Source organism: Mytilus galloprovincialis, chromosome 1 (assembly GCF_965363235.1).
Source record: "Mytilus galloprovincialis chromosome 1, xbMytGall1.hap1.1, whole genome shotgun sequence".
Lineage (NCBI taxonomy): Eukaryota > Metazoa > Mollusca > Bivalvia > Mytilida > Mytilidae > Mytilus > Mytilus galloprovincialis.
Window position 1 is genome coordinate 32,750,819 of NC_134838.1, and position 21,062 is coordinate 32,771,880.

The 21,062-nt window shown below is 29.8% G+C and overlaps 1 protein-coding gene across 5 annotated transcripts in view; it reads right to left on the reverse strand.

The window, feature by feature from the left end:
* Window positions 1–2,109: 2,109 nt before the first annotated feature.
* Window positions 2,110–21,062, reverse strand: part of LOC143071756 (neuroglian-like) — a 39,058-nt gene continuing 20,105 nt past the window's right edge. For 2 of the 5 annotated variants that reach the window (XM_076246310.1, XM_076246320.1), the window contains exons 12-24: window positions 20,656–20,943; window positions 18,871–19,238; window positions 17,756–17,990; window positions 17,160–17,305; window positions 13,251–13,482; window positions 12,642–12,788; window positions 11,817–12,005; window positions 11,284–11,397; window positions 10,341–10,499; window positions 9,631–9,771; window positions 9,059–9,104; window positions 8,059–8,100; window positions 2,110–3,686 (exon numbers count right to left, since the gene is read on the reverse strand). In XM_076246310.1, the coding sequence (XP_076102425.1) occupies window positions 3,068–3,686; window positions 8,059–8,100; window positions 9,059–9,104; window positions 9,631–9,771; window positions 10,341–10,499; window positions 11,284–11,397; window positions 11,817–12,005; window positions 12,642–12,788; window positions 13,251–13,482; window positions 17,160–17,305; window positions 17,756–17,990; window positions 18,871–19,238; window positions 20,656–20,943 (2,726 nt within the window). In that variant the 3' untranslated portion in view covers window positions 2,110–3,067. The remainder of the gene's footprint in view (window positions 3,687–8,058; window positions 8,101–9,058; window positions 9,105–9,630; window positions 9,772–10,340; window positions 10,500–11,283; window positions 11,398–11,816; window positions 12,006–12,641; window positions 12,789–13,250; window positions 13,483–17,159; window positions 17,306–17,755; window positions 17,991–18,870; window positions 19,239–20,655; window positions 20,944–21,062) is intronic. The other 3 variants (XM_076246336.1, XM_076246345.1, XM_076246329.1) reach the window with 3 other exon arrangements.

Genomic DNA, 21,062 nt, shown 5'->3' on the forward strand with positions numbered 1-21,062 from the left:
TTACATTTAATAGTACAACAACAGTATTGATGTTTGTAAAAAACAAAAAAAGATTTCAGTGTCAAGCACTTCATAACAGTAATTGTACAAATAGTTTCCAGTCTTAATCATAAATAAAGAATAGAGACAATAAAGACAAAATGTGAAAATTGGAGTCAGAGATTGCATTATTTTTTTGGGTAAATTCAAAAATTCCCCCCAAAAAAGGAGTATTTTTAAAACATGTGAACTTAATTGAGGATTCTTGACATATTTTGTATAAAGTGTGATTCATTTTGCTTTTATTACAGTTTGAATGGAATTCTTATTTTAAAAAATGTTAAACAAAAAAAAACAATATTCTTCAGATGTGTTTGCCTTCAATCAAAACCAAAGATAAAATAAATTGTTAAAAAAAATGAATATAAAATTTTATAAATGATGTAAATACATATAAAATCCATGTAACTTCCTTGATATGTTCAATAACACTTGAATAAGCTCCATTATCTAGATATGGTCAAATAAAACTTTATATATTTACAAATGCTGCTAAGTCCTATTTATTCTACCTCTATGATATGAAATGTGTACAGTTGGGTTAGGTTTTGTTTAAATGTTTTAAAGCTGTTGAGAAAAAAAATGAGAAGTAGTTGTGGTCACAATCAAAATTTCAAACATTTTATATTTAATCCATCTGTTTCTTTAAAGGAAATGTGTTTAACTTGAATATTAATAACAACTGTTAGTCTAATTGTCTTCTATATACATTAATATATGTTAAGGTGGTACCTAACACTACAGGGAGATAAATCTGTAAAATCAGCTAAACGTTTTAATGACGTTGTGTTTTTAGGGAATATTAAGCTTTTCAAAAATTAGTGTTTGTCAAACTGCTATATAACCAGTGTAATTTTTCTGATAAAATGCTTGGTTCAAATTTTTTGAAATTCTTATATTTTTGTCAAAGGGTCAAAGTAAATATTTTGTCAAAATTTTATGAAAATTAAAGGAGACACATAAATTTTAGTGAAGGTGTTGGGTACCACCTTAATACATTATATTTTAGAAGCTGTCTTGATAAAAAAAAATGCCTCCAATACCTATGAGATTCAAACCTAATGAATTTCTAGACATATACAAAAATGTAAATTGATGGTATACAAAATCTCATAGTTATGAACAGAACCAATTAAAAAGTAAGAACAATATCATAAAATGTTTTACTTTATACTCAGTATTTTCAAATAGATTCAAAATATATATTCTCAGAAATAAATTTCAATAATCTCAGATACCAATGATATCTTAATCAAAATGGGGTACCGTAATGTATTTCATAATCTCAATGATACTAAATATGAGTAACTTGATTGGAATTTAGTAGGATATTCCATAATCTCAAAAATACCAATGCATATATTTAAAATTGGAATTTGGTAAAATATTTAATAATCTCATATACCAATGCATATCTTATTAAGAATTTGGTAAAATAGTCATTAATCTCAAAGGTACCAATAAATATCTTATTTGGAATTTAGTAAAGTATTAAAAAATCTCAGATACAAATGCATCTCTTAATTGGTATTTGGTAAAATATTCTATAATCTCAAAGATACTTATTGCATATCTAAATTAAAATTTGGTAAAATATTCTATAATCTCAAAGATACCAATTGCATATCGTATTTGGAATTTGGTAAAATATTCAATAATCTCAAAGATACCAATTGCATCTTATTTCGAATTTGATAAAATAGTATAATCTCAAAGATACCAATTGCATATCGTATTTGGAATTTGGTAAAATATTCAATAATCTTAAAGATACCAATGCATATCTGAATTGGAATTGTCAAAATAATCCATAATCTCAAAAACACTTGGAAAAAGAAGAGTATTTCAAAGAATAATTATGCTTATAATTTCAAGAGTATCAGTTACAGGAAAGAAACAGATATTCGATCTGCCAAGAAATCAAGTAAATTCAATGCCTTATAATCATAATATAAATATTAAAAGTTTGGAGACTTCAAGCTGATTCTTGTGATAAATTTCATCTAAAAACATCACAACCAATTTAGAAGGATATCTTGTCCTTCAAACTTTCAAAATTAAATTCAAATGAATAAATGTAAATAAGAGACCCCTGAATAATTTACATTTACAACCATTAAATTGAATTACTATCTTTTTCCAAAATAGGTTAAAAACATAAAAAAAGTTATTTTATGGCACATGATATGTAACAACCTCAAAATTATCACTAAACTTGTAATATATAAATAGAAATGTGCTAATTTTTTTCATCTAGGCCTTTCATATCTAATGATAACAACAAAAATACACAATTTTTAACCTTTTAACTTGAAAGGAAGAAGAAACATATAATGAAATCTTGCACATGACTTATTCAAGAATGGTTTTCCCTTTCTGATGTATGAAAACAACTGAAAGTACAGAAGAAAATTTGCTTAGTTTTCATCATGAAAAATCTTCTATCAAAGTGTATTTCCCTTGATATGGATTATGGAGAATGTAATATTATCAATGGTCGGTTTTCAATTGTATTTTCCAATAAGTTTTGCTAAAAATCTTTAAATAATATAAACATTTCTTTTGCATCGCAAAGTTTTTTTTTAACAATTAATTGAGAGTTTGAAATATCATGATTATAAAATATGCAAAAATAAATGCTTTTGTATTCAGATACTGCCTCCCTATTTTGTGTAGTACATGTTTTCATCTATGAGTGAAATATAAACTCATGCTTTATTTGTACAAATTATGGAAGCCATTTTGTGTCACTTGATTAGCACTTAAAAAATAAATCTCATTTGCAACAATCAAAACAAGATGATCTGCTAAAACATGTAGTACCGTTATTCAAAAGTGGCACAAATCGTGACAAATGAAATACAAAATTTACTAATTATATACAATTAATGACATAATCAATTTTGATCAAAGTTTATATCAACAAGAAGTGGAAGGAAAATATAAACAAAAAAAAATCTTATAACCACCTATATGGACTATGCATAATGGTTTGAATATAGTTTCTCAGTGAGAAATGGTTTCAGATTTATACAAAACTAGATGTCCCAGGAGTTTTTGGGGTTTGTGGCGTAGTATCGATGGGGTAACCATCAGCGTCAAATTTATTTGGTTCCCTGATATCTACCTCTTCCCCGTAACTTGGTGGTCTGTTGTCATAGCTTGGTGTCCTGTCGTAATCGGGTCGTCTTGAGTAAGGCTCATAATCTTTATCATCATCTCCATAGCGGTCCTTATCACTGTGGTCGCTGTACCGTCTCTTCTCATCCTCATAGTCATCATCATAACGTCTGTCTCTATCATCATATCTCTCTCTGTCATCATAATCATCATCCCGCCGTCTGTCATAATCATCGTCTCTCCTATCGTAATCATCATCACGGCGATCGTAATCATCATAACGACGATCATAATCATCATTATCATAACGTTTATCATAACTATCGTTATATCCTCTCCTATCATAATCATCATATCTGTCCCCTTCATATCCCTTCTTGTCGTAATCATCGTCCCTTCGTCGATCATAGTCGTCATCTCTGTTGAAACCACCATCATCATCATCATGGTATTCTCTGTCACTGTAATAATAATTGTCGTATCCTTTGTTCAATGAACCTGAACTCTTATGGACAATGTCCTGAGTACTGTAAAATAACACATAATGAATCTTAGCTTAGAGATGATTAGTTAGTAAAGCAAGAGGAAGAAATGTGCAAACATGCTGTATGTTGTGTACAAACTACACAAGGCAATTGTAATGTTATTCTCTTTCATCTTACTTCATACTTATGGAGAGAAGACTATTTTCAATTTTGTAAAAGTAATACAATAATCTAGTACATTAAAAGGACAGTAAATTAGAGATCCCTTAGAATTGAAGGGTTCTGTTACAAGTGTGTTTTAAGTCAATTTGGCATTTCATTTTCCTTAATGTAAAAAGAAGCATAGATTAACTTTCCTAATCGTATTTCACTATATTATTTTGTTTATTGTTAAATAATTATTACTTGACTATCTTAGAAACCTTTAGGCAATCTGCAATTTGTAGAAGGAGTACAAGTGTAAAGCTATGTATCAAATATTTCTACCTTTAAACATGGCCTAGTATTCACATAAATCATTTGATTTTTTTTCAGAAAAGTTTGCAGTTTCAAGTACTAAATAAAAATAATGAAAAACAAATAAAATTTGCTTTCAATGAATGTCATTGACTAAAGCTCATCTGAGATCATCAGATAAATAGTTTTTAAAACAATGTTAGTGAGCTTTTTTCTAATGTTAAAATGTGTAAATCTACCAATTATATATGTGTTTCAGTTAGTACTATTTTTTTGTTCTTGTTTGGCAATTCTGAAAAAAAAGCATCAAATTCCCTTTCCAACACATTAAAATGAGTTTCATCTAACACAATTCATAAACTAAACAAATAATCTGCATGCATTCCAACATTTTACATGTACGTGCAAGTCAATTTATTTATACATTTTTAACATGCAGAATTCCCTTAAACATTTTTGGTATAAAATAACATTACAACTGCCTAGAGGGATTCTATATAAAGCATTAGTAGAGCAATAGCCTGCAGAGAAACACACAAACACAATTACACACATGTAGGGTGGTTATACACAATGCAAGGAAAGACTGTTGTTAAATATGCTGAATGAATATTTGAAAACCTATTGTTTAGAGGAGTGTGAAACTTAATTTGGATAAAATGTTTCAAGGATTAATTTCAGTTAAAAATAGTCTGGCAAAAGAATATTCTTATCCATGAATTTTAAAACTTTCTCACCAGCTCTAAAGTCACTAAATTTGTAAGAAACAGTTCGAAACAACTTTTGCCAAAAATTAATAAGATCTTTCTCCTTTAATATTTGATAATAAACTTCAAAAAACCTTTTCCTCTTATTACCCCAAAACAGAGCAATTCTTGACTATTTTTTTTATTCATTCAGCCTCTCATGTTTAAAAAAGAAATATGGATAGATAAAGATATAGAGAATGACAGAAAAGAAAATGAAGGACAAATACAAAATGTGAATTGTGAGACATAAAATGTGGCCAATTATTTCAAACAGTCTCAAAGTTGAAAAGTTAACTTGTAACAATTTGCTTCATCATTATAAGATATTTATGGAGAGTAGACATGTTCATAATAATTCAACCAAAAAATTAAAAGAAAAACAATTTCATCTGTTCATGCTATTTTTAAAAAGAACTGATACAATGTTGATCCTTTACATTTTTTAATTTAATTTTTAAATCTTTTAAAATTATTTCAAAGGCTTTGTCTTTGTGAGATACCAATTTGTTCCAGTCAATCAGTTTAACTACAATTTGGTAAAACATATTAGTAAAATGGTTTTGAGAAAGGACAAAGCTATTTTAATATGAACAGTACCAAAAATAGACATATTTTTTTTATTAATTTTTTTCGCTCTTCATAGATCTTCATACATCTGTTTCACAAAAAGTCATGATAATAAAGACAAAAAGCCAGTTCCAATATTTCTGAAGACTGTATACTGAATTTATAGCTGTAGCAGATATATGATGTAGTGCAAAATTGAAACACAAACAAGAGAAAACAAGACAGTTGTGCTTTTTTTATGATTAAGAGTGATAAAGATGTCCATTTTGTCACAAAACTAGAAGTCACATGATGATCATAAATTTGATAATGACAGATTTTCTTCTTAAATTGAAAAAAGTTTGCAAAAAAACATCAACTTTTTATTTTTTTTATTTTTGGCTATTGTTTTTTTCTAAATAAATTTTTGGTCTTGTGTTATTCATTATAATTTGGATTTGTTTTTTTAGTTCTATGATAAAATGGATCCATCTTGAGTACACTGAAAATGATATAAGCAGAGGTAGTATGGTAAGATTCAATGTTAATCACAGTACTCGTATCATTTATAAAATAGGCCATTTGTAGACAGTGGAATTGTATTTAGGGTCAGATTTTCTAGATCTATTATACGTTTCTCAAAACTGATATATTTTGACTATTTGATGTGACTGTCATACAAGTGAGAGGTTTAGCGCTATAAAACCAAATTCAATCCACCATTTTCTACATTTGAAAATGCCTGTACCAAGTCAGGAATATGACAGTTGTTGTCCATTCATTTGGTGTGTTTTATCATTTGACTTTGTCATTTGATTATGGACTTTCCGTTTTGAATTTTCCTCGGAGTTCAGTATTTTTGTGATTTTACTTTTTACTATTTAGATTATAAACATGTGTGCATGTGTTTAATAGTCTTTAAAATACAATACATGTTCCACTGTATAAAGAATGGCACAATTTAAGTAAATAAGAATCAAAATTAAAATAAAAACAAATAAAATTATTGATGAAAAAAAATATTTAACACACCTTTAACCATTAATCAATTTGATAGTAAAGAAAAAATGCAATTGAAATAAAACAAACCTTTTTATTATCCATTTGTAAGAAGTTAAATAAAAATGTAAAATAAAAAAAGATCATAACAATTATCACTATAATTACACAGATAAACTATAAATACTATGAATAAAGCAGTGCTGAACATGATAAGGGTGTAAAGTCTCATTCTTCAGTTCATGCAAAATAAGCAGAGTACCAGCAGAGATCCAGTTTAACCTTGTTTCCATAAACTATTTTCAATTGGCCATTTCAGAATCTAAAGAACTATGGGTAATTTTATCATTCAAACCCCAAAACATCATGGCCTTGGTTGAATTCCAATTGTTTATGACACTTTTAACAAATCACTAAAGGTGTTCCTTTTTGAAAGTATTACCCAGAATGAATTAAGATTCTGAAATGGTGAATTCTTGCACACTATGCTCAAGATGCCTCTTTCTACTGTGATTTTTTTTTAAATTTCAATTATCATCAGAAATGACAGATTATTACTTCTATCTGAATGCTTCTTAGTAAATTCTTATATTTGTCTTGCTCATCAATATAAATCAAAGCTAATACCATAACAAATATCAACAAAAGATCAATTAATACTGGAAAAATAGTAATAAATACATCTTGTACTCAGGTTACTAAGCAATCAATACCCACAAATTAAAGACAGGCATTTATCTAGTAATAACTTGCACTCAGTTATGTCAAAAACCAGGAAAATAAAGGCAACAAATACCAAAGGAACATTCCAACTTACAAGTCCAAAAAACCTGAAAAAGCCATGGCAAAAAAACAAACCAAAAGGCATACAAAAGTCTACAAGACAATACATAGAAGCCTGAGCAACAGGTAGTTGTAATGACAAATGCAAAATGTCTGCAGTTTTTTGTGACAGAAAGATCAAATCATGATTAAGTCCTTACAACTTTTGAAGACATGACATCAATTTACCACGAAGAACCTTCTCTGAAAACGCATTACCCCTATCAAGAAATCAAGTAAGTTAATCCATCCTTTTGAACACCAGTTCAACTGAAAAATATAGACACTGAATGCAGGTAGGTGCTGCTGGATTATTGTTACAATAAAATCAAAAGATCCAAATGGGAAAACGTCTGCTTTTAATTAAGGTTTTCAGTCAAATATTCTGAAATGCACCTCCAGTGAACCAATTTTTCAATTGATGTAAGGTCTAAGGTGTCTGAAATTACATAGGCTCAGATTTTTGCTGAAGAAACCTTAAAATATTTTAAATCCGTAGAAAAAAAATTAACAAAGTTCCTTCAAATGTCAACACATGACCCTTCATTAGAAATAAAGGCATTCGTTTCCAAGATAAATCATGGCAAGAAAATTTATGAACATGCATTTTCATTTTACAAAATGAAGCCACCAAACCTTGCAATGAGATGAAATAACTAAAATGTGAATTTCTGAAAACCGTAAGCAGCATTTCAAAGAAAGATAAAATCTTGGTTGTTGCAGCCACTGAAAATAGCACTATTTGCAGAAATAATTGTATCTGAAAGAGGCAACTTAAAAAAGCATTCAAAAAAACCAAAGCAAAGCAATTAGCAGATCTAGAGGAGGCAGTTGATGATAACCTTGTAGACCCCCGTCTTGGTGTTGGAGAATATTTAACATCCCTGAAATTACCAAACACTCACATCATAGTTAGCGAAAAATAAAGAAAAGGGTTTAGAAGAGAGACTGTTTCTGAATATTCTTTATCCATGGCTCTTTTCTATTCCCTTTTCTATGGTCTTGCTAGAAAACTGTATTTCAGATATTTATAATTTTCCTCATAAAATTTGAATTTTTGATTTTTATAACAGGTTATCAGTACCCATAGTAGTTGTTATATCAAATGTAAAATAAAGAATAAAAACTGTGATTTTAAAATATTTGTTTTTCTATTCTAGTTTAGTATAGTGTTAACTAAATGTATTTATGTATGCAAAATCCTGAATTTCTTATCATATTAAATTGTGGAAAAAATGGAATCCATGTCATATGTATAAGATAATATAAAATTCCAAAAAATATTTGATAGATATTAACTTGTTTTTACCAAATCCAACATTGATGCATTATTAACTGGTATTAACAAAATAAGCACACACCCAACATGTATATCAGAACTACAGATTGACTGGATCAAGAATTAAAATGGATAGCAAATAGGGTAACAACAAAATTCAGTTAAAAAACACAGTTAAAATTCAAAAATTAACAAATTAACGCAATACAAATTCAGTAAAAAGAAGAGAATTTTATATATAATGCTAAATCTACCTTGTTGATCATGAAAAGATCAGGTAAATATTAAAATGGCAATTCAATTTTTTAAACCCAATGCTCTATGAAACCTAACAGAAGAATGATTTAATTTATTATCTTTTCACAACTTTCCATTTCTAGAATAAAAGTATTTAACACCAGTTTCATATATCTGATATACATGTGAAACACTACACCTAAATTATATTTGCTGGGTTTAAACATATCTATAACAGTATAAGGTATATACATGTATATTTAACAATAAAAGCAAGACAATCGGTGACCCATGAACTTACACGAACTGACCAATCATATACATACCTTCTATCATCCCCATAACCATCATTGGCTCTCCTTCTGGGTGGAGCTAAAAAAAAAAACACAGTAAAAAATATTTTAGATTTCTTGTGCATCAATTTTTTCCATCCCAATTTGATAACAAATCTATGTGTCTTAATAACTATAGATAACCAATCTTTAATGTGCTATTCTATGTTTGCATTTTACTATGTAGTGATAATCTTTTAAAATTTGTTCATGTAACTTTCATAATAAATGAAAAAAATTACAATTGGCTTAAGAAATCTCGTAGAGAGGGGTGCTCATTTTCACCATAACTTTCCATGTTTTCTGCAGTTTATGTTCAGGTCCTTATGTTTTTGAAGTGTATAATAATATACTGATATTTCTATATGAAGATAACATAAAAAGCAAATTATTCTTAGCTTTAAAGCGTGTTTCTTTTGAAAAAAATCATCTGAAAAGTTAGATTAAAGGCTATTTATTTCCTGATGTTTTGTCAAAGGGGGATACAGTTCAATTTTTCTTTCTATCCTTACTCACTTATAAAATTTATCTTTTCATCTTGCATTTAACAACTTGTCAATACATACCTGTGTATGGTCTTTGTTTTTGTGGTTCAGGTCGTCTTTTGTACATTAGATAGATAAGTACGGCCAGTGCTATAATTAGCAGTATTGATATTATCAGTCCTATAAACCATCCAAAGTTGGCTCCCAAGCTGAATGCCGCAGCTATTAAAAGAAAAATGGAAATTAGGAAAATTCTATTAAGAGCATTATAAGGATGATTCTTTAAACATTTATTAACATGATTCAGTAACCAATAACAGTTCACTATAAGTTATTTACTACATCAATGTTCTAACATGTGCTGTTAAGAGTACATGCAACTTATATGTCGGATATTCATTTTCTAACCCCTATGATATAAACCTAATTAACTGCCCTTAGGCATGTTAGGAGGAAGTCAGGGTTCCCTTCAAATGACTTTCACTTAGGTAGATTAATCACATAGTATTAATTTTGTAAATAGACAAATTTAATGTCATTTTTATGCGATACATATTATTTTTTCAATAGAAGTAGAAAAATGACTTAATTTTTGGAAAATAAAAATTGCAAATTTCGCATAAATTTCTATGACCAAACTTGTTTGCTTGATTTTATTTTTGATTTTTCTCTCTCATTTATATCGATTTACCGAGGGGAAATTTAGCCATGTAATCATGATCACAAAATTGTCAAAACCATTCCACTGATCAGTATGTCACCTGACCATCTAGTCCCACCCCCATACTTACGTATTCCTTTAGTTTCTACCACTTCTATTTCACTTGATGCTGTATTTCCACCATTGGTGACAGACAGCCGCATTTCATATGATGTTCCCGACTGGAGATTAGCTATACCTATCCAGCTCTTAGATACTTCCTGTGGTGACTGTTGCCAATCAGCAACACCTAGAAGTTAACACAACAAATCTAAACAAAACAGCATTTAATATGAAAAAGAAGATGTGGTATGATTGCCAATGAGACAACGCTTCACAAGAGACAAAATGTCACAGAAATAAACAACTATAGGTCACTGCATGAGTCTTTATACTTAAAAAGTAGACAAGCCATGTAAAACATATTCTTAAAAATGTTGATGAAAAAATGCATTTAGATAAAATAGAAAGCTGCACGACTAGCTAAAAACATTTAAAAAATGTCATATAGGCATCTTGAAAATAATTGTATTAGACCTTCTATATATCATTCCTACAAATTTACTTAAATATTTGGCAAGTTGTTTCAAAAAGAAAAAATAGTAATTTTCGATAGTTTTTATTTAATGTGAACTAAGCGCACCAGGATCAACAAAAAATGAGAATGACTTGTAGAAAATCTCCCAAACAAAACATTGTCCTCTAATGTTCGAATTCATTTGATTTGTATTTCAGGAAAGTTTATCTAACTGGTAAATCACAGTCAAATATTGCATCATGCAACCATGTTTTTCTTCAAGTTTAAACCATGGTAAATATTAGATAAACATTTTGAACACAATCTTTTGATTTATCACATGGGATTACAATGCAAAGAGTACCAACTTGAAAGTTTTGATACTAATGTTTATTCTTGTTACTTGAAACATTTAAAAAAAATTTTATATGTTAAGAAGTAAATAACCTGATTCATACTTCAATTCACTGATCTTTAAAATCTTATAATTTGTTTCAAATAAAAAAAAAAATCATACCATCTTTACGGTATTCAACAAAAGCAACAGTCCCGTATTTCTTGTTTGCGATGGTCGTCCAGGTTACATTGAAGAAGGTAGAATTAACATTGATGATAGAAAATGGAGGTACACCTACAAAACAAATAACATTTAATTTTATTTATTACAGTTTTCCCAAAGGCCTAAATTTCTGTAATCTGTCATAATCCCTAGTCATGTAAGCCTGTAAATAGCAGTCAATAGGTAAAACAAGTTGACATTACCCATTCATATTTCAAACATACATGTGTGTGCTTTCAGATATTGCTGTAAAGGAATAATGCTTACAGAATCAAATTTGAGTTCATATATTTCTCGCAACATTGTTTTTCTTGCACTGAAACTTGAAATTCCTAAATTTACAGAAATAAAATCTTGAAATTCCTAAATTTACAGAAATAAAATCTTGAAATTCCTAAATTTACAGAAATAAATTTTTTTAAATTGTAACTCAGTAAACTTTTTCAGAGAATTTTCTAATTTCACGGTAAAACATTAAATGTTTATCTTACTCATGCTTGAAGTTTTAGCTGTTGTTAGCTCTACAAATGACGCTTCACCACGTCCATTTTCAGTTCTTCCCCACATATGAATCCTGTATTTCTGGTTAGCAGTCAGACCATTTAGAACTGTAGTGTTACGACGAGGGTCAACTATCTGTGGGTCCATCTCTTGCATCTTACCAAGATCTAGTCCTGCCACTACAAAATAAAATGTTTACTTGATAAAAAATGCAACAAAGCTCTCAAGTTTAACTTCTCTTTCTTTCTATGATTATGATAAAAATATGGTATTTATATGATGTCTTTGAGAAGAAGTAATTCGAAAATTACACCAAAATTAAAAATTTCCTTAATCTTAATCCTATTGTCCTCTTTATAAGAGGCATGGGCAGTTACAAAATTGATTGTTGTGCGAGGAGGATGGGATGTTGTCCAATTAATAAATTGTGTCTGGTTGTCAATTGACAATTGAGTAAGAAATAAACGTCAAATGAAACTTTCATATGATGGGTAGTTTGTATCTAAATAAAGTACACCCAAAGCTTTTCCATGAATTTCAAGTTTATTTCTAAAGTAAGGTTAAAAACAGAAGTTACAATAAGCCTGGTCTTTTCTGGAAAAAAGAAAGTAATATATCTTTGACATAATGACTGGATTGTGCCTTCAGAAGAAGATCTTAACACTTTTTAATCAAAGCTTTGCCTAAATCTAACAGAGAGCACATGTTTTGCCGTTTCAGAATCTAATACATTCTAACATTTTCAGAAGCATACACACCAATGATTGGTTTAAAAGTACAAAAAGGCAAATTTGTTTTCTCCAAAAATTATTTACCCGTCTGAAATCCAACATCATATCCCTGTAGGTATGAGTTGGTTATAACATCTATAGGTGAGTTCAAAAGTTCAGGTTTGTTCCAAGTCAGCTCGACAAAATTACTACCAACAACTAAGGCACGTAATTTTTCCACAGGTCCTGGGACTGAAAAAGTAGAGTAAGAATGATTAATCAAACTTTGTCACTATCAGTGTTAACTATCAGTGTTAACTATCAGTGTTAACTATCAGTGTCATGCTTAAAATATTATCTTTTGATGTATGAAGCTCATTGATAAGCGAGAACAATTTCTGAACTGAAGAAAAGTACTTTTTATAAAATTTGAAATGGATTTAACAAACATATTATTTTAACATTGCTTAATGCTTATCTGTTTATTTTCTAAAAACTTGTTTTTATAATTTTTCCTTCAACTTTGACATATATAGTTATATCCCCTACCAATGAAAAGGAAACAGATTGTCAATGACAATAGGCAATCACCATATCTTGGGTGACTTTACTTCTTTCCAGGGGATCAACCGTGTGATGACGAATGTGACAATTAGATTAATGACAACCTCTATTACCTCCCTTTATAGAAAAAAAACCCTGAAAGATACTTACCTCCCCTTGCAGTAACAAATGACACAATAGCACTTGGTCCACTGACATAATGTGTATTCATTACACAAATCTGTGCCTCCATATAAGTGTATGGTAGTAAATCTTGCACTGTGTACATGAGCTCTGTGACAGACCGTTTTTTTCTTGATCCATAACGAGACTTCAAATCTTTCTCTAAAACCTCATCTTCTCTGAAAGTCACTTTCTTCTTGTCTTTGACCCAATATTGTATCTTAAAGAAAGTTATTATAATCAAACTTAAAATTCCCTAAAACTCATCTACCAGTTTTGTAATGATTTGTCAGCCATAGGGCAATATTTTTAAAGACTTCTTATATTTTTACAATAGTCAAATCAATAAACTTTAATGAATACTTTAAAAAGTATTCAGGTAGGAAGAAATATTCAGTCATATAAATTCAACAAATAAATAAGGTAGAAATCCACAATGTTAAGCCTGCAATCTCTAAAGGATACTAAAGCAGAAAAATCTGTTTCAGATAAATGCTTTACATACATATATGAAACTTGTATTTTACAAATGCATAACTAATTTAAAGCGTTTTCTCCATGAACCAAGGTCTACCTCTTAAGTTGAGGTTAAAAGTGTGACAGCGTATTTCATAATCTCTAAATTTTACACTTAGCTCATACTAAATAATGCCTTTGAATCAATGTTCTATTGAACCTTTATGGTGACTTGAGTAACACCGGTATCACTCAGATTACAATTCTACCTTGACAGGTAAGTTTGTATTTAGCCTATAACATACTTATTTAGCCTTGAGAATTGAAAGGTCAGTTTATCCCATTCATACAATAGAATTTTACCTATGAGGGTCTGAATGGGGTTTACAGAATAGAGAATACATGTAATAGCAACAAAAAATAGATAATAGAGAAAATGAAAAACAAAATAAAGAATAAAGAATAATGCGGTGCAAAAGTATAAAGAATAACTGCAAAATAACTGAAACGTTAACTGTAATGCAATACTGATAATATAACGGTCAATGTACAGAATTGATAAATAATCTTGTAACAGAAAGACTAAAAATAGTAAAATCATTTTCATGAGAATTTTACAGAATGAGAGTTATTTTTAAGGCTATTAAAAGAAAAATGCCCTAAAAATTTAAAGAATACAGATATTAAAAAAAAAACCAATCCAGGTCCTCATGTCATTTACATTGTCAAAATATAGGACACACTATTGTTATTCCAAGACTATACTAGACATCTAGTCAAACTGGTTTTAAGCTAGACATCTAGTCAAACTGGTTTGATATAACTGACTGTTTCTTGCCCTAGATGTCTATTTCACAGTGACCTTATGTGTTTGTGCTAATAGTACATTGTACTGTCATATTTATTGATTTTCTGTTGGGACATCACCTACATTGTAAACATGCAAAACAGTGGCTTGAGATTTCAAGTTTATAGGAATCAATATAATCTTTAAAAGTTTATTCTATATGAACTGATATTAGTATAATAAATTAATATTTTGAATTATATATCCTGGTTGATGATGTTTTTTTTGGGACCAAGATGTTTTCTTCATTCTTATTCACATTATGATTATTTTAACCTACAATGCACATTAAAAATAGAAAAAAAATTCAGCTCTCATTTAAAATATTTTGCAACTAAATAATAATCTGTCAAATTTGGTGCAAACAAAAAACAAGACAGTGTAATAGATCTAGATAACCTGCAAGCATAGTCTATTTCTATAAAGTCAAGCAGATATTTTTTTTTTATATCTGAAAAAAAAACTACCATGTAAAGAAATATGCAATTAAAGGCCGAAAATAACCCCAAAAATTCAACATTAACAGATTTTGAACAATCGAATGTTTAAGTATTGGTCAGAATATAGGGTTCTGTTGTACTTTAACAATATCACAATAACTAGAGGCTCTAAAGAGCCTGTGTCGCTCACCTTGGTATATGTGAATATTAAACAAAGGACGCAGATAGATTCATGAAAAATTGTGTTTTAGTGATGGTGAAGTGTTTGTACATCTTACTTTACTGAACATTCTTGCTGCTTACAATTATCTTTATCTATAATGAACTTGGCCAAGTAGTTTCAGTGGAAAATGTTAGTAAAAATTTACAAATTTTATGAAAATTTTAAAAAATTGACTATAAAGGACAATAACTCCTTAGGGGGTCAATTGACCATTTCAGTCACGTTGACTTATTTGTAAATCTTACTTTTCTGAACAATATTGCTGTTTACAGATTATCTCTATCTATACTAGTATTCAAGATAATAACAAAAAACAGCAAAATTTCCTTAAAATTACCAATTCAGGGGCAGCAACCTAACAACCAGTTGTCCAATTCATCTGAAAATTTTAGAGCAGATAGATCTGGACTTGATAAACAATTTTTTCCACTGTCAGATTTGCTCTAAATGCTTTGGTTTTTCAGTTATAAGCCCAAAACTGCATTTTACCCCTATGTTCTATTTTTAGCCATGGCGGCCATCTTGGTTGGTTGGCTGGGTCACTGGACACATTTTTTAAACTAGATACCCCAATGATGATTGTGGCCAAGTTTGCTTTTATTTGGCCCAGTAGTTTCAGAGGAGAAGATTTTTGTAAAATATAACTAAGATTTACGAAAAAAATGGTTAAAAATTGACTATAAAGGACAATAACTCCTAAAGGGGTCAACTGACCATTTTGGACCTGTTGACTTATTTGTAAATCTTACTTTGCTAAACATTTTTTCTATTTACAGTTTATCTCTATCTATAATAATATTCAAGAAAATAACCAAAAATAGCAAAAATTTCCTTAAAATTACCAATTCAGGGGCAGCAACCTAACAAAGGGTTGTCCGATTCATCTGAAAATTTCAGGACAGTTAGATCTTGACCTAATAAACAACTTTCATCCTGTCAGATTTGCTCTAATTGCTTTGGTTTTTGAGTTATAAGCCAAAAACTGCATTTTACCCCTATGTTCTATTTTTAGCCATGGCGGCCATCTTGGTTTGTTGTGCGGGTCACCGGACACAATTTTTAAACTAAATACCCTAATTATGATTTTGGCCATATTTGGTTAAATTTGGCCCAGTAGTTTCAGAGGAGAAGATTTTTGTAAAAGATAACTAAGATTTACGAAAAATGGTTAAAAATTGACTATAAAGGGCAATAACTCCTAAAGGGGTCAACTGACCATTTTGGACCTGTTGACTTATTTGTAATTCTTACTTTGTTTAACATGTTTTCTATTTACAGTTTATCTCTATCTATAATAATATTCAAGATAATAACCAAAAACAGCAAAAATTTTCTTAAAATTACCAATTCAGGGGCAGCAACCTAACAACGGGTTGTCCGATTCATCTGAAAATTTCAGGGCAGTTAGATCTTGACCTGATAAACAATTTTACCCCCATGTCAGATTTGCTCTAAATGCTTTGTTTTTTGAGTTATTAGCCAAAAACTGCATTTTACCCCATGTTCTATTTTTAGCTATGGCGGCCATCTTGGTTGGTTGGCGGGGTCACCGAACACAATTTTTAAACTAGATACCCCAATGATGATTGTAACCAAGTTTGGTTGAAATTAGCCCAGTAGTTTCAGAGGAGAAGATTTTTGTAAAAGTTAACGACGGACGACGACGACGGACGCCGGACGCCGGACGCCAAGTGATGGGAAAAGCTCACTTGGCCCTTAGGGCCAGGTGAGCTAAAAATAAAGTGACCTTAATTTTGGACAAGGTAAATGGCATGAAGCCAAATGTATCAACTTCTATTGTATGAATGGGATAAACTGACCTTTCAATTCTCAAGGCTAAATAAGTATTTTATAGGCTAAATACAAACTTACCTGGCAAGGTAGAATTGTAATATAAGTGATACCGGTGTTACTCAAGTCACCATAAATACCTTAAATCCTCTGAACTTTCCATTTAGACCTGACTGGAGATTATTATTGAGGTCCATATCCCAGTTCCAGTAGAACTTTGCGGAGTTGTCTTCCATAGCTGTATTGTCAACAACAAAACCATCTACTCTCAAACTTGAATCAGGCTCTGTAAAAGAAGTAGTTAGTTATACTCTATTTGTATGAATGTTATTCTGTTATTTTAGGAAAGCAATTATTCATCTAATCTTTTTAATCAATTGTTCTTATCTAAAAAACAATTAAAATATGTAATGACCTTGACATCTAACAAGAAACCATGTGCTGCTTCACATTTTTTTTGCTAGAATGATGTAACTTTTTTGGTATAAAAAAATCAATATTTTTATTAATTTAGAAATCACTGTTATCAAAGTTATGACTGTACAACAAATATTACTCAGATTTTACTTATTATTTATTGTTAGCAATGTACACATCAAATAATTTATCTGGTCAACCACACAGCCATACTTTAAAACTTCTAAAAGAACTTTCTCTCCTTTAAATACTTATTTAAAGTTCTAACAGTAAACAGATGAAATAATTTTTTAATTAACAACTATTAGGATTCACTTACTGCTTTCTCCAGAATAAATTGTATGTACAATGAGTGGTGCAGAACTATCTCCATGTTCATTGGCTGCTTTGATGGTAATATTGTAAGGAACATAAATATCATTGGTCAATAACTCAAACCGATCATCCCTCCAATTAGATATGGTCTTTGTATCATCAAAAGGATTATTTCCACGTCTGCTTATCGATAAAACGTATCTGAAATTATCTCCTCCGTGTTCAATGGGTGGCATAGCCTGTAAATTTACATATATAGATAGCATTAGTTTTATTTATACATTGCAGTGATAATATATAGTAAAAACTTCAAACACAATCTTCATATTGGAAACTTTCATATAAATAATGTTGTTTCATCTTTCTGTGAAAAGACATTTGATTTTGTTTCAAAAGTTATAATCTTTTCTGTCATCTGCAACTTTATCTTCTGATGATGTTTTTATTTTTACTCAACATGTCCATAACATTTGATATTGCACAAAACTTTCACTTTTGCAACTCACTCCCATTAAATGAACTTTCATAGAGTTATTTTCCCTGAACTTTTTTTCTTGATAACCTAAAAGTTATTTTCCTTGAACTTTTTTTCTTGATAACAATGATAACCTATGAGTTAAATTCCCTGAACTTTTTTCTTGATAACCTAAGAGTTAAATTCCCTGAACTTTTTTTCTTGATAATCTAAGAGTTAAATTCCCTGAACTTTTTTACTTGATAACCTAAGAGTTATTTTCCCTGAACTTTTTTTCTTGATAACAATGATAATCTAAGAGTTAAATTCCCTGAACTTTTTTTCTTGATAACCTAAGAGTTATTTTCCCTGAACTTTTTAATTTGATAACCTAAGAGTCAGCAACAAACTCGTGGCAATGTTTATACATCTGCATACCAATAATAATTGTCTTCCCATTTATAGTTTCCCATAAACTGAATTCATAACAAACTTTTACAAATTGTTGTCACCAACGTTGCTGAAAGAAACAGCATGCTTAAGTCTCATCATCAAAACTTAGTTGAGGCAACACCCTTCCACATTTTTCTCGCCTGCAAGTTCTCATATGTTCTAAGGATTTTTGTATTAGACATGTCAGAAGGCAGACATTATACTGAACTTACCACCCATTCTACAACTAAGTAATTTGGTTTGTCTCCAAGTCCTCTCACATTCTCAGGATTTTTGTATGGCTTGGCTGTATCTGTTGTACAAACATCGCTATGTTTGCTTGGATCGCTTATTCCAATTTTATTGGTGGCCAACAGCCGCCAGCTATAACTAACACCTGGTTTCAAACTCAAGATCAAAGAGTTATCTGACTGGTTTGCTGTTGCAGCAAATGCCCAGTTATCTGGTTCTATGAGTGTATTGTATTGAATGGTGAAGTACTGTATTGGTGCATTATTAAATGCTCCCTTAGTCCAGATTAGTGTTACTTTATTGTTTATACAGTCTTTCATTTGAAGATCAACAGGAGGTTCTGGTTTGTCTACAAAAAAAGGACCAACATGAGTAGTAAGAAGTGTACTGGTAAATCTTATCGCAAAACTAAATTTGAGATATGAAATAATTTTATAGGTACAATCATGACATCACAAATTGCAACAGTAAAACACAATTTAAAACCTAAACAGCAGGTTTTTTTTTAATAATATCCTTAAAAAACACTTTTCGCATTTAAAAATCAGTACCATTTAAATCCAATGTTTTTTTTCATCTATTCTTTTTTATTTTGAACAATGTCATACTGTATGCCTGTTCTGTATATTCATCTATCATTAGGAGGGTTCATTCCCTCTATTCCCGCTTTTTATAAATCTGGTAAGAAAAGATAAAATTTCATGGGAAAATTGGAGGAAAACTCGTACAAACCAAGGATTATACTGTACAAACATCAACTGTTTATTGACCAGTGTTTTTTTTTTTATTATAACAAATAATAAGTTATGTTTGCATCTGTATGAATTGTTTTTTTTTAACAAAATAAATATGAAAGAAATTAAAATAAATATAAGTAAATTATTTTATTACTTTTAATACACAAATTCAACTGTAGATTCAATCAAGCATAATATAACACAAATTATACAACAGCATTAAATCACATCACACATCACTACAAGTTCGTGTATGTCGTCGTTCCAGTTGTCGGTTCTGAGTTTATCTAGTTTTTTCCTGATTGCTCATGCTTTGAAGTAAGGTTAACAGTTTTCACCCATTATTTTAAATCTTTGATTATTGGTCCAAGTAATTATATTTTTAGAGTATACTTTTATTCCACATCTTACGATTATACTTTGTTATAATATTACTTATATTATGATTTATTAGTACAACAGACATTTTTTTAAGGTAACAGATTCAAAAATTTAAAAATAAATCTGACTCCAATCTATTTATCATAATTTTTCTTTATTTTCAAGGACAAATTCAAAAAAATTAAAAATAAATCTAACTCCAATCTATTTATAATAATCTTTCTTAATTTTTAAGTATTTCTTTGATGAAAAAAGAAACATATTACAAACAAACAGGGTATTATACCTAAACAGTGTACCAAATATGTTATGCTTTAAAAAAATACAGGTAAATCTTCGGTGAAATTCTAATTAACCTTGATTGTTATAAAAACAAATTGTTTATCAAATCATCTATTGTTATTTGCAAGTGGGAATAGAATTAATAGTATTTTTATAAAGTGGGAATAGAAGGAAGACACCATTAGGAGTAATGGAGAAACATTTTTTTAAATATGTGAATTTTATGACAAGAAAGATATCTTTAATGGTTTTCAAATTTTTTTACGAAAACGGTTCATGGTCAGTAACAAAAAATATGATTGGTTGGATAATAGTATAAATAGATTTACATTCCCCCCTAATATTCTTAGTAACAAACGAAAGTACCTTTGACAGTAAGAATTGCAGATGCTGTTTCCTGATCCAAGCCATTAGTTACAACACAGGTATACAGTCCTGAATCTCTACTGATTGTTCCACTAATGGTCAAAGAATTATCTTGGACATTAGTGGTCATTCTCTGGTCATTTGTTGTTATTTCTTTTCCATCCTTCAACCAATACACACGAAGATTTGCAACTTCTTCAAAATCTGTGGTTCCAGAACATGTGAATTTTGCATCTGTATTAGCTGTGTTTTCTAAATCACCTGGCTTTTGTTCAATTCTTGTCTTTCCTATTGTAAAGAACATTTCAAAATAGATAACTGATTTGAATTATACACAAAAACACAAAAACACCTCTGACCTCTGAGAAGTAGAGCTAAACTCCTAATGACCTAGATATCAGTTCATT